The 13,785-nt window shown below is 47.3% G+C and overlaps 1 protein-coding gene across 2 annotated transcripts in view; it reads right to left on the reverse strand.

Moving 5' to 3' along the window:
• Positions 1–5,575: 5,575 nt before the first annotated feature.
• JPH3 (junctophilin 3) overlaps positions 5,576–13,785 on the reverse strand; it is a 181,998-nt gene continuing 173,788 nt past the window's right edge. For both annotated transcript variants that reach the window (XM_063945666.1, XM_063945665.1), the window contains one exon: positions 5,576–6,411. In XM_063945666.1, the coding sequence (XP_063801736.1) occupies positions 6,331–6,411 (81 nt within the window). In that variant the 3' untranslated portion in view covers positions 5,576–6,330. The remainder of the gene's footprint in view (positions 6,412–13,785) is intronic.

Raw genomic sequence — 13,785 nt, forward strand, 5'->3', positions numbered from 1 at the left:
GAGGCTTGGAGGAGGGTCATAGGGGGAGGAGCCAGTGCACACCAGCTAGTCTAAAGCTTTTACTTTTGTGCCCAGTCTCCTGCGGAGCCGCTGTTCCCCATGGTCCTTACGGAAGTCACAGCATCCACTACGGACTACGAGAAATAGAATTATCGGTAAGTAAATTCCTATTTTCTCATAGTCCGTAGTGGATGCTGGGCGCCCATCCCAAGTGCGGATTGTCTGCAATACTTGTAAATAGTTATTGTTAACTAAAGGGTTATTGTTGAGCCATCTGTTGAGAGGCTCTGTTGTTTTCATGCTGTAAAACTGGATATAGTATCACGAGTTGTACGGTGTGATGGGTGTGGCTGGTATGAGTCTTACCCGGGATTCAAAATCCTTCCTTATTATGTCAGCTCGTCCGGGCACAGTGTCCTAACTGAGGCTTGGAGGAGGGTCATAGTGAGAGGAGCCAGTGCACACCAGGTAGTCATAATTCTTTCTAGAGTGCCCAGCCTCCTTCGGAGCCCGCTATTCCCCATGGTCCTTACGGAGTTCCCAGCATCCACTACGGACTACGAGAAATAGAATTACCGGTGAGTAAATTCTTATTTTTCTTCCACTAGGTGGCGCTGTCTGTAGTTTCAATTACAACTCCGTAAGTAATATGGCAGCTGCTACTCATAGCTTACAGATAAGCAAAGAAAGAGTGTTCTCAGAAGTTTGTCACATGGACATTTATAGAGAAATAAACTCCGGCATTGGCCACCCTTCTAGTGTTGTCAGTGGTAAATGTAGATAGGGAGCATTTGCCAACAGATAAGTCATAGAGAAGCACTTTCCCTGTAAGTGGGACCACAGACCTACTGTCTGCAGAAGAGAGCGTTGTCTGCTTGTGAAGTGTCTGTCACCTCTTGTCTTGAAGGAACCCTATCTGTGTTTCAGCACTCGGAGCCGTTCCGGAGCCCAGTGTGATAGCAGAGGTCTCGTGGCTGACGGCAGTATCTACCCTTTCCTGATGGACTGTAATGTGCCTGTGTAGCCCGGGACTTATGCCCACAGCTGTCATCTAAGCATTTCAAGGGGCGGCTAAAGTCCACTAACATAGAAAGGGCTGTATGGGCAGTCTATGCTACTGGCACCAAATCTACATCCGGCCAAGTCTGGAAGTGCATTTTATCTGCATAAGAAATACATAGATGAGGTCTGCAGGCTTGGTTATATGAATAGACTTGTTGGCGTCCCCGCCTGCCATCCCAACTGAAGTTATTTTTTTTTTCTAGGGAAATAAAATCAGTGGCTGATCATTGATTAACCTTACTAGGACCCTATAATTATCTCACCTTCTGAAAAGGACAAGTTGGAGCAGCCAATGAGAGTCTAGCTATCATTTATCTAGTACACACTATAAAATGATTGCTAGAATCTGACTGGCTCTGGGCAACACTTCCACCTCTTTAGGCTTGATGCATTTCCCCCTTTGGATCAGATTCCTTTCTTATGGATCATTTTCAGTTTAGAGACCTCTGTGGGTTATTTTAGGGATGAAATGTACAGAATAGACTATTAGTAAAAGTATCTGTGGAAGAAGAAATGAGAAGTGTCTGCGCACAGTGAGCAGTCATAGGTCCACTCCACATCCGCGCTCAATAGCTTCTTTTCCACTCAGTCTCCAGTCGCAGATGGAAGCCAGCGTCAGACCTTCCACCAGTGATCTGGCAGGTTCCTTTCATGTTTCTATGCATGTTGTCTGAACAATAGGCTGTTGCAGTATGTGGGGGCCAGGTTACTGTGATCTGTGTCTCTACTTTGCTACCTCTGCTCTGACTAGGAGGCAGCTGTGCTCCCTCATCTGACGAATGCAGCTGCCTGTACCTCTGCTACCGGGCGTCTACTAGGAGGCAGCTGTGCTCCCTCATCTCACAGATGCAGCTGCCTGTACCTCTGCTACCGGGCGTCTACTAGGAGGCAGCTGTGCTCCCTCATCTGACGAATGCAGCTGCCTGTACCTCTGCTACCGGGCGTCTACTAGGAGGCAGCTGTGCTCCCTCATCTGACGAATGCAGCTGCCTGTACCTCTGCTACCGGGCGTCTACTAGGAGGCAGCTGTGCTCCCTCATCTGACGAATGCAGCTGCCTGTACCTCTGCTACCGGGCGTCTACTAGGAGGCAGCTGTGCTCCCTCATCTGACGAATGCAGCTGCCTGTACCTCTGCTACCGGGCGTCTACTAGGAGGCAGCTGTGCTCCCTCATCTGACGAATGCAGCTGCCTGTACCTCTGCTACCGGGCGTCTACTAGGAGGCAGCTGTGCTCCCTCATCTGACGAATGCAGCTGCCTGTACCTCTGCTACCGGGCGTCTACTAGGAGGCAGCTGTGCTCCCTCATCTGACGAATGCAGCTGCCTGTACCTCTGCTACCGGGCGTCTACTAGGAGGCAGCTGTGCTCCCTCATCTCACAGATGCAGCTGCCAGTGCCTGTACTGCAGGGCTCTGACTAGAAGGCAACTGCACTCCAGCATCTGACTGCTGCCTCTGCTACAGGGCTACGACTAGGAGGCAACTGAGCTCCAGCGTCTGACAGATACAGCTGCCTGTGCCTCTACTGTACAAGGAGGCAACTGTGCTCCAGCATCTGACTGCTGCCTCTACTGCAGGGCTCTGACTAGAAGGCAACTGCGCTCCAGCATCTGACTGATGCAGCTGCCTGTGTCTCTACTGCACTAGAAGGCAACTGCGCTCTAGCATCTGATGGATGCAGCTACCTGTGTCTGTACTGCAGGGCTCTGACTATGAGGCAAATGTGCTCCAGCATCTTACAGATACAGCTGCCTATGTCTCTACTGCACTATTAGCCACCTGGGTTCTAGCATCTGACGAATGCAGCTGCCTGTGCCTCGACTGCAGGGCTCTGACTAGAAGGCAACTGCACTCCAGCATCTGACTGCTGCCTTTGTGCCTCTGCTACAGGGCTCAGACTAAGAGGCAGTTGAGCACCAGCATCTGACGGATGCAGATGCCTGTGCCTCTACTACAGGGCTCTGATTAGGAGGCAACTGTTCTCCAGCATCTGACGGCTGCCTCTGCTTCAGGGCTGACGAGGAAGCAACTGAGCTCCAGCATTTGATGGATACAGCTGCCTGTGCCTCTGCTACATGGCTCAGCCATTTGAAATGCTTCATCTGAATCCGGTTTACTTATCATGAAATCCACTTACATCAGAGATCCCAGTGTAAGATAAACCTCCTCCTCGGCAGAGGCTGAAGATGAGCTTCTGCTGGACCTGCAAACAAAGGTTTATCTCCCATCTCCCGCAAGGGGGGCATTGTGTGGGGGAGAACAACTTCCAATACACCTACCTTCACAAGGGAATTGAAACAGGAATGCGTAATCTTTAATGAATATGCATATTTATCATTAGGAAGTGGGGGAGAGGCAGCAGGCATGTTACAAATAAGTTTCAACAAATGAGAGTCCAGGGACATATAAAAGAATACATCATTTTTGTTTTTCTCTTCTGACGGCCAAAGGAATTCTGTACAGGAACAGTTTGAGTCTGCATATATTGTGCAAAGAGAAGACATGCTGTACCCACAAGTGCATGATGTTTACGAACCACCCTGTACCCACTTACCGTTTTGTCCCACACCCACCATACCCGGCTCTGAAATAATTGTAATGCCTTTGATGTCTGGTAACCTGCACTATGTAGGAGTAGTAAGCATCTGTTTGCTAGGGGCAGGTTAGTATAGTATCTCTGATGGTCCTTCAACAGTTGACCCATCACACGAGGCAGCCAGATTATGGATTTAACCATTTATCCTTTACATTCCCTAGGAACCAGTGAGCTCACCGTGGGACAAAGTGTTGTATTCCGCACTTTTGTCCCTATTTTCTAGTAAATCAGTAATCTGTGTTCTAAGTAATACTTGTTCAGCCTCCAAAGAGAACCTGATGTATTTAAATGATGGGTCCAGTGCAGGACAATTCAGATGGGGTGTCCCAATCGTGGTCAGCCCTTAGGCAATGGCCTTGCTGGCCCAGATCTAATGAATCTTCAATGGTTTCCTGCATTCTGAATGACGTACAATTGGGGATGATTAATGGGTAACATTTGTATAACAAACATTTCTCCTTCTTGGCTGAATCCACAGTTTGCAGAATTGTGAGTGTATAGAGCAGGGCTCCCTGGTACCACACTGCATCTAACTGGTGATGAGGGTACTGGCTGAGCTTAGCTGCTGACATTGCTTCTGCTGCACTGTACATAGAGGCGTGCCCATCATAGCACCTATTACATGCAGTGTTAGGGCTCCGAAAGCACAAAGCAGCCTTACCGGACTCATTCAGCAGCGTGGAAGCCTCATTATGTTTGTGTGTGCGGTGGCAGGAGGGACACTGTTCCCAGCTCATGAGAGATGAGCGTCACATCTGGACATGCAGGTGCCCCAGCCTATCCATGATCATATTACTTTGCACCGTAACACAGCTGGATCCTATTCATTGGACGGAGATAGAAATCTGCAGATGACTAAACATTCATAATGTGTCAATGTCTGCACAAGTTGAAAAAATAAAATAATATATATATATATGTGTGTAATTAAAAGGGCAACGTAAGTTAAGGGCTCGTTCACATATGCCTATTTTTGTTGCATTAACAAATGCACAAAAAGCACACTAAAATAGGTAAAATAAGAAGCAATTGTACCATTCCCACCAGTGTGCGATTAACAATTCCTTATATAGCACCAGCATATTCTGTTGCGTTTTACAATTCTGAACAAAACAGCAATAACACAAGACTGTGTAATAAATAGCCGGCACACAGAGCGGTAAGAGGTACCTTCTCTTTAGCTTTAATGCTGCGTTACAAATTTTGGGGCAGATGTATTAAGCCTGGAGAACTGATAAATTGAAGGTGATAACACACCAGCCAATCAGCGCCTAACTGAATTTACATACTGGAGCGGATTGGCTGGTGTGTTAGCACCTTGCATTTATCACTTCTCCAGACTTAATACATCTGCCCCTTTACAACGTGGCAGTAACCAATTCTATATGACTTACTGGGGCAGATGTATTAACCTGGAGAAGGTATAAGGAAGTGATAAACCAGCGATAAGTGCAAGGTGGTAAACGCACCAGCCAATCAGCTCCAATATGTAAATTAACAGTTAGAAGCTGATTGGCTGGTGCATTTGTCACCTTGCACTTATCACTGGTTTATCACTTTCTTATGCTCTCTCCAGGTTTATACATCTGCCCCATTGTGCGCTGAGCGGTATAATAGAGGGGTAAGAGCACTACGCACAAATGAAGCACTTAAGATGCATCCCTAAAACACATCTAAAGCATGATGTACTCCACTATAATATCAGTGCATGTGTGTGAACGAGCCCCAATAAACTATAGCTGTTCCATATGGACTTGTTACTATGCGGCAGATGTATTAACCTGGAGAAGGCATAAAGAAGTGATAAACCAGTGATATGTGCAAGGTGATAAACGCACCAGCCAATCAGCTCCAATATGTAAATTAACAGTTAGGAGCTGATTGGCTGGTGCCTTTATCACCTTACACATATCACTGGTTTATCACTTCCTTATGCCTTCACCAGGTTAATACATCTGACCCTATATTCTTAGGACTGTCTCAGTCCAATAATAAGAATAACATTATGCAATGATTTAACAGGAGCTAAAATCTCCCCTGAATGATTACACAATGCAGCTGAAATAGGACATTATAGAAATGAGCGGGCATGGCACTGCATGTTCCTCTTGCAGGATGGCGTCAGACTATGGTGGAGACCATTTTTGTAGCAGAGGGTATAGGACTGGAGAACCTCGGACAATAGCTGGTCCATTATACTGTAACCTAAGTGGGTCAACCCAATCAAAAAGTCTCTTGTGTTAGTCTTTGATTCTATAAACCCATCACACACGTTTAACACAACGTTCCGGAGAAGACTGACTAGGGTAAAAATAAAATAAAATGTCAATATCTTTTGCATTCTCTCATGCCAAACAAGCACGAAAATAATGAATAAATACCCCAAGAAAAAAAAATTAAAACAAAAAAAGACATTACTCATGGGGGAAAAGGCAAACTGTGATACAAACGTAATTCTTGTTCCTTTGGAAGAAAAAAAAAAGATTTAATTAAAATAAAGAGTATTAAAATGCAGAGGCTTGATCAGAAAATCAGCCGACGACAGAGCCACAGTTGCATTCCTGGCTCCATAAGCAGCGTCCATTGTTCTACTTATTATTTTTTTTCTCGTTTTAAATGGTTTTATTATTATTATTATTATTTCTTTTTTTGCAAACCTTGGAGCAGTTCCATCAAATGAAAAAGTGGATAAACAAAATGGCGACTCCGATGTTCAGCAAAATCACCATGACTACCAGGATGGGGGCGGAGCCCTGAAAAAGAGAGAGAAAAAAGGAACGTTAAGAGAGCTGGACACCTCAGTGAGCAAAATCGCCCTCTGTGCGTCAGGGAGCCCTAAATGGTCTGTGAGATAAGGGACAGTGCATAGAGGGTGGACTCAGTTAAATACTGTTGAGTTAAATTACAATCTATCCTACATTTCCAAATCCTGCCATTTCGTTGTTATCAAGGAGGATCCTTATAAGTTACTTTAGCTTACTTGATGTCAGGGAGCCTGCCACGTTGATGAGCCCACCGTATCTAAGAATATGGGCGCTGTCGTGGCTGACGACCCTATAGCTCATTGGATAAGTAGTCCTCGTTTACGGCACTTTGCACAAGATAAAGCCTTCCCATTTAAATTCTTAAGGACATAAGCATGAGAAAGTTAAAACAATACATCATTAAAATTAAGTTTATGTCGTGGTTTGAGGATTTCCGTCTGTGGCAGCAAATGGGAGTATTACTGACACTGCAACCTACAGATGGGTCCACATTTATCTTGACTTCTTTGCTGCGCCTAGGCACACCATGGTTTATTGACATGAGCCTTTTATTTATTGTTCTCCGCTGCAATACAATACAGAGAACATTACAGCAGGGGATTAAGTCTGACTGACCTGGCTCAGTAAATCCTATTAAAGGCCAAGATAAACATGGATCCATCTGTATATTAACTCACCTGTACATGATTAAAGAAAGCCACAAAGCATGATCTGTTGTGGGTACTTGGGGACCTGAGTTGAGAACCACTGCTCCAAATGATTAGTACAAATAGTGAAAGAGGACAAGATGGAAAAGCAGAACTGATGATCTGCATTGCAGAAGATCCTTATGGATCTAAGACTGACCCATACAGTATGACTCCTAGAAGAAAAACAACGTGCCTGCAGCCCTGAGTATCCCATGGTATATAATGTCATCAGAATTAAGCTATTAGAACAAATTGGAGCTGCAATTATTCTGATGTTTCCGATTGAATTACGCAGAGTATTAAATGATATCCCACCCCAATTAAATTTATGCTCTCTCTGTCAGAGGGTGAGATGCTCCAAATACATTATTTCTGTGTCACAAGTTGAACATTTCCAGTATTTCCACGCATGGCTATTGTTTTACTGGCAGAAATGTTCATAACCAATATATTGCAAATCGTTCTGTTCATAGGATTTGTGACACGGGGGGGAAAAATGCATGATGTTAAATAATAAAGATTAACAGGAATAAAACCAGTTTTAAAATATGTTGCATGCTCCACTGTAACACATAATGCCACAAAACAGGTATCCGTTAATCTGCGTGCTTGGTATTGTGTCCCCCCCCCCCCACACACCCCCAGACTACAAAGAGAGTGGAATTACTATACTTTTGTAGTAAAAGATCCAAACAAACAACACAGACAAGTGATGTGAAGGTTACACGGATAATGGCTAAGTGGAGAGTCGGAGATTGCAGCTTTCAGCAGTGATTCCGTCATGTTCTGAAAGCTGCAATTGTTGAATCCTCCGCTGACCAAGAAAATACAATGCTGTCACCTTAGTGGTTGGGTTGCAGATCTAATGTTTTCTTGGGTGTAACATTTGAAATATAGCAAACCAGAACGTCATTGCCACTATTTGTCGCTTCCAGGTTAATTGGCACGTCAAATCGTGCAGTTTGCTCAGTGTATACACTCAATTGTGTGGTTCCATGGCCCATGCAGCACACTGTACATTGTGCCTTCTTACCACTGCACCGTACAGAGTGTATCGGCTAGGAACACGTCATGTCTATCTGAGGCCGGGGTGTACGGCGGTCCTTCATCATATGTAGAGTCCATTAATGTGGTATGTATAGACAGGATTGCCATCAGGTGCACTGTTATACATATAGGGGGTCATTCCGAGTCGATAGCTCGCTAGCAGTTTTTAGCAGTCGTGCAAACGCTATGCCGCTGCCCACTGGGAGTGTATTTTAGCTAACAGAATTGCGAACGGTTGTATCGCAGAGCGGCTACAAAAAATCTTTGTGTAGTTTCAGAGTAGCTCAAAACCTACTCAGCGCTTGCGATCACTTCAGACTATTCGGTTCCGGATTTGACGTCATAAACCCGCCCAGCTATGCCTGCGTTTTCCCTGGCACGCCTGCGTTTTTCAGCACACTCTGAAAACGGTCAGTTGCCACCCAGAAACGCCCACTTCATGTCAATTACTCTGCGGCCAGCAGTGCGACTGAAATGCATCGCTAGACCCTGTGCAAAACTGCATCGTTCGTTGTGCCCGTACGTCGCGCTTGCGCATTGAGCCACATACGCATGCACAGAACTGCAGTATTTTTAGCCTGATCACTGCGCTGCGAACAAATGCAGCTAGCGATCAAATCGGAATGACCCCCACGGTACATTACACTGCATTCACAGGACTATGGTATATTCACTACAGAGCAAAGCTGGTAGATTATGCTGCATGTACCATCAGTAATTACTATGTATATCTATAAGGGGCTAATGTACATATAGCAGTAGATAAGAGAAGCCATATACAGCACTAGATACTGTATAGCACTAAATATATAGCAAAAGTAATACTGTATAATGGGGGTTATTCGGGTTTGTTAGCAAACCAAAAAAATACACTAATGGGCAAAACCATGTGGCATTGCAGGTGGGGCAGATGTAACATGTGCAGAGAAAGAGTTAAGGTGGGTACACACTAGGCGATGTGCTCGGTGAGCGACATCGCCTAGTGTGTCCCCGTTCTCGGCCACCCAACGTGGGCATACACACTATGCAATATTGCACAGTGCAGTCATGCCACGGCCGGGCGGACCATGCAGCTTTGGACGATGAGTCCAAATTGAGCTACACGCATGACCGAGACCAAGGGTCATTAACGACCCGCGGGGCCATGCATCGCTCGTCGTTTAAAAGTGTACACACTAATCGATATAGTAAACAACGTCGCTCAGGAAGGGTCAAAATGAGTGACGTTGTTTACTATTTTGACAAGTGTGTACGGCCTTTAACTTTGGGTGGGTTATATTGTTTCTGTGCAGGGTAAATACTGCCTGCTTAATTTTTACACTGCAATTTAAATTTCAGTTTGAACACACCCCACCCAAATCTAACTCTCTCTGCACATGTTACATCCGCCCCACCTGCAGTGCACATGGTTTTGTCCGGTTGCTTGCTTTTTAAGTTTGCTAACAAACCTGAATAAGGCCCATATAACACTAGATGAGAGAAGCCGAATACAGAACTGGATAAGTGGTACTGTACACATGTCACTAGATATGTAGGACTGGACACATGGCACTAGATAAGTGGCACTAAGTAAGTAGGACTGTACACGTGGCACTAGGTAAGTAGGACTGTACACGTGGCACTGTACATGTGGCACTAGATAAATAGGACTGTACACATGGCACCAGGGGCGTATCTACCATTTGGCCAGGATGGCACTCGCCAGGGGCGCCCGTAGAAGGGGGGCGCCGCCCGGAGGTGCCACCCGCGGCCAAGTGATAGAGCAGTTCGGATGGGCAGGGAGTGAAGCAAAGGTTGCACAACTTACACGGAGTTTAATCAGCCGCAAGGGGAGGAGACAGAAGCTGTGTGCTGCCGAGTCCTGACTTAAAGTCCTGGCTGCAGCAGTTTCTGCTACAGCTGAGCATATCGCTCCCCTCAGCTCCTGCACCTCTGAGTCACTCCCTTCCTCCTCTGTTCCTTTGAAAGAAGTTAGCCCCGCCCCCTGGAGGCGGAGATCCGGCCCAGGCCCATGATTACCAGGGCAGTGTGAGGAGGATTACTGGGGATGCCTGCAAGGAATCACACCGCGGGAGGAGGAGAGACTATGGCTGGAGACTGATGGAAAGACCCCTTGAAGTGCTGCTGAGACACCATGGTGAGTCCATGTCCCAAGAAGTCCGTAACAGCTGTCTGTCTGGAGGAGGGGATTTGTGTGGGTGGGAAGTAGGTGGGGAGTGAGAAAGATGTCAGTATGGGGGTGGGTGGTGGGTGATGGATGTGTGTGAGCCTGTGAGGGAGCTGTTGGTCGGCAAGGGAGGAAGGGGAGATCTGTGTATGTGACATACACAGTACATCAATACCTGCAAATATCCCACATTTTAGACCCCCCCCCCCCATCATTACAGTACTGCCATCCACATAACAATAATCGTTTCTTCTGCACTGTATGTGTGCTGTCAGTGTGTGAGGGGGGGGACGGCTGAGAGAATTGTCAGTATTGGGACTGGGGCATGTGTATATGGGAGCTGTCAGTGTGGAGGGGGGGAAGGGGGGGATTGGTGTGATGGAGGTGTCATCATGGATGGGAGGAAGGGGGGATTGGTGTGATGGAGCTGTCAGTGTGGAGGGGGGGGAATGGGGATTGGTGTGATGGAGGTGTCAGTGTGGAGGGGGGGAAGATGGGATTGGTGTGATGGAGGTGTCATCATGGATGGGAGGAAGGGGGGATTGGCGTGATGGAGGTGTCAGTGTGGAGGGGGGGGGAATGGGGATTGGTGTGATGGAGGTGTCAGTGTGGAGGGGGGGAAGATGGGATTGGTGTGATGGAGGTGTCATCATGGATGGGAGGAAGGGGGGATTGGTGTGATGGAGGCGTCAGTGTGGAGGGGGGGAAGATGGGATTGGTGTGATGGAGGTGTCATCATGGATGGGAGGAAGGGGGGATTGGTGTGATGGAGGTGTCAGTGTGGAGGGGGGGGAATGGGGATTGGTGTGATGGAGGTGTCAGTGTGAAGGGGGGGAAGATGGGATTGGTGTGATGGAGGTGTCATCATGGATGGGAGGAAGGGGGGATTGGCGTGATGGAGGTGTCAGTGTGGAGGGGGGGGGGGATGGGGATTGGTGTGATGGAGGTGTCAGTGTGGAGGGGGGGAAGATGGGATTGGTGTGATGGAGGTGTCATCATGGATGGGAGGAAGGGGGGATTGGTGTGATGGAGGCGTAAGTGTGGAGGGGGGGAAGGGGGGATTGGCGTGATGGAGGTGTCAGTGTGGAGGGGGGGGGGAGGGGGGATTGGTGTGATGGAGGTGTCAGTGTGGAGGGGGGGAAGATGGGATTGGTGTGATGGAGGTGTCATCATGGATGGGAGGAAGGGGGGATTGGTGTGATGGAGGCGTCAGTGTGGAGGGGGGGAAGGGGGGATTGGCGTGATGGAGGTGTCAGTGTGGAGGGGGGGGGGAGGGGGGATTGGTGTGATGGAGGTGTCAGTGTGGAGGGGGGGAAGATGGGATTGGTGTAATGGAGGTGTCATCATGGATGGGAGGAAGGGGGGATTGGTGTGATGGAGGCGTCAGTGTGGAGGGGGGGAAGGGGGGATTGGCGTGATGGAGCTGTCAGTGTGGAGGGGGGGGGGGGATTGGTGTGATGGAGGTGTCAGTGTGGAGGGGGGGGAGATGGGATTGGTGTGATGGAGGTGTCATCATGGATGGGAGGAAGGGGGGATTGGTGTGATGGAGGTGTCAGTGTGGAGGGGGGGGAAGGGGGGATTGGCGTGATGGAGGTGTCAGTGTGGGTGTGGTAAGAGTTGTCAGTGGGGGAGGTATGTTTGTGTTTAGATTTGTGCGTATGAGGGTAATGTGTGTTAGAGAGTTTTCAGGGGGTGGGCACATTGTTCATAATTGTTTTGACAAGGAGAACTACATCTCCCAGCATCTGCAGCGTGCTGGAGATGCTAATAAGCTTTATCAAAAAGTTTAAAAACGCTTATTGCTTTTAAGACTGGGTGGTTAATAAGGGAGAGCTGTACAGTACGGCATTTTTCCAGTGCATATGTTTGCCGGTTGGGCTGCCACATATCACTGAAACACCCCCAAATGTAATTGTACCCACCTCCGTCCTCCTAGAGGGAGATAGTTACAGCTGTTATACTAATAGTGGGTTGTTGAATGTAGTCAGCAAATCAACAGTCCTTATGTCGACAGTACAATGCCAGCACCAGTTTCCCAACTCAGTTCTAAGGCTGCTTAAAGTATTCTTTCCCTATCCTACCACACACACACACACACACACACACACACACACACACACACACACACACACACACACACACACACACACACACACACACGTAGAAGTGAGCCAGTGGAGAAATTTCCCCCATCAACCAATCAGCAGCTCTGTATAATTTTATAGTATGCAAATTATAGATGTTACTTCAGTGCTGATTGGTTGCCATGGGCACTTCTCCACTGGCTCACTTCTCCGCTCTTATCACTGCTTAGACTGCTATCACCCCTTAGACTCTCTCCTCTGTCTAAACTGCAGTGGTTCCCAAACTCGGTACTCGACAGTTCCAGGTCACCTGTGGATTTTTAAAATGTGGCAGTTGGTGATACACAGTACACATGCCGTGTGACATGGAAAACGTGACTTGTTAGGGATCCTTCAGGACCGAGTTTGGGAACCACCGGTCTAGCGTGTCAGTGTCTGTTGTCCACTGTACCCTTTGTCTTATTTTTCGCAGTATTTCTGTCTCTGATGTAGTGCAGTGATGTTTTACAGTGTAGTGTAACCTATAGAAGGGTCAGCAATGTAGTGTAGGGTGTAGAGGCGTCAGTGATGTAGTGTAGGGAGGTCAGTTATGTAGTGTAGGGTGTAGAGGCATCAGTGATGAAGTGTAGGGTGTATAGGCATGTGATGTAGTATAGGGTGTAGAGAGGTCAGTGATGTAGTGTAGGATATAGTAATACTAATCCCAAGTACTTACTACACTTAATAAATGAAAACACAAACTGCAGGAAAAAGTATGCAATCTGGGTCAAAGAAAAAAAGCAAAAGGCAGAGGTTAATAAGAGTGACCAACGCCATGCCTTGCGCCACATAGCATTATGTTAAACTGAGATGTTCCATAGTGTGGGGTGGGTGGGACACCATGACACATAGTCTGGGGCAGGCAGGTTAGCTAGCCTATAGAAGTCTGTTGATAGAGGTTGGGGGGGGGAGGGGGTGGACTGATCCAGTGAGGGTAGGCAGGGGAGGCAGAGCCTCACCTGTTATACTCGAGTATTCTCCATTTTTTTTTTACTATAAATAACATATATAGGGTAACAAAATATGTACAACCATGTTTAATGCCCACATGAACCCTACGGTTCATATGGGATGTGAGTCTTAGCATCTTCCCCCTGCGATTAGCCATAGCTGCCCCCCCCCCCCCCCCCCCCCCCCCCTGAGATTTAGCCCTAGCCACCTACCCAGGGTGGTTAGGGTAGGGGGCAGAGGAGGGGTAAATTAATTACCTTGTCCCCTGTCAGCATTCTAAAAATCATGATGTTGCAGTTTGTCATCTGACCGCCAGCATCCCGAACATCACCATTTCCTAACACACCCATTCATATATGTGTATGTAACTCTGGCTCTGATACTA

The sequence above is a fragment of the Pseudophryne corroboree genome, chromosome 11, assembly GCF_028390025.1.
Source record: "Pseudophryne corroboree isolate aPseCor3 chromosome 11, aPseCor3.hap2, whole genome shotgun sequence".
In the NCBI taxonomy this organism is placed as follows: Eukaryota; Metazoa; Chordata; class Amphibia; order Anura; family Myobatrachidae; genus Pseudophryne; species Pseudophryne corroboree.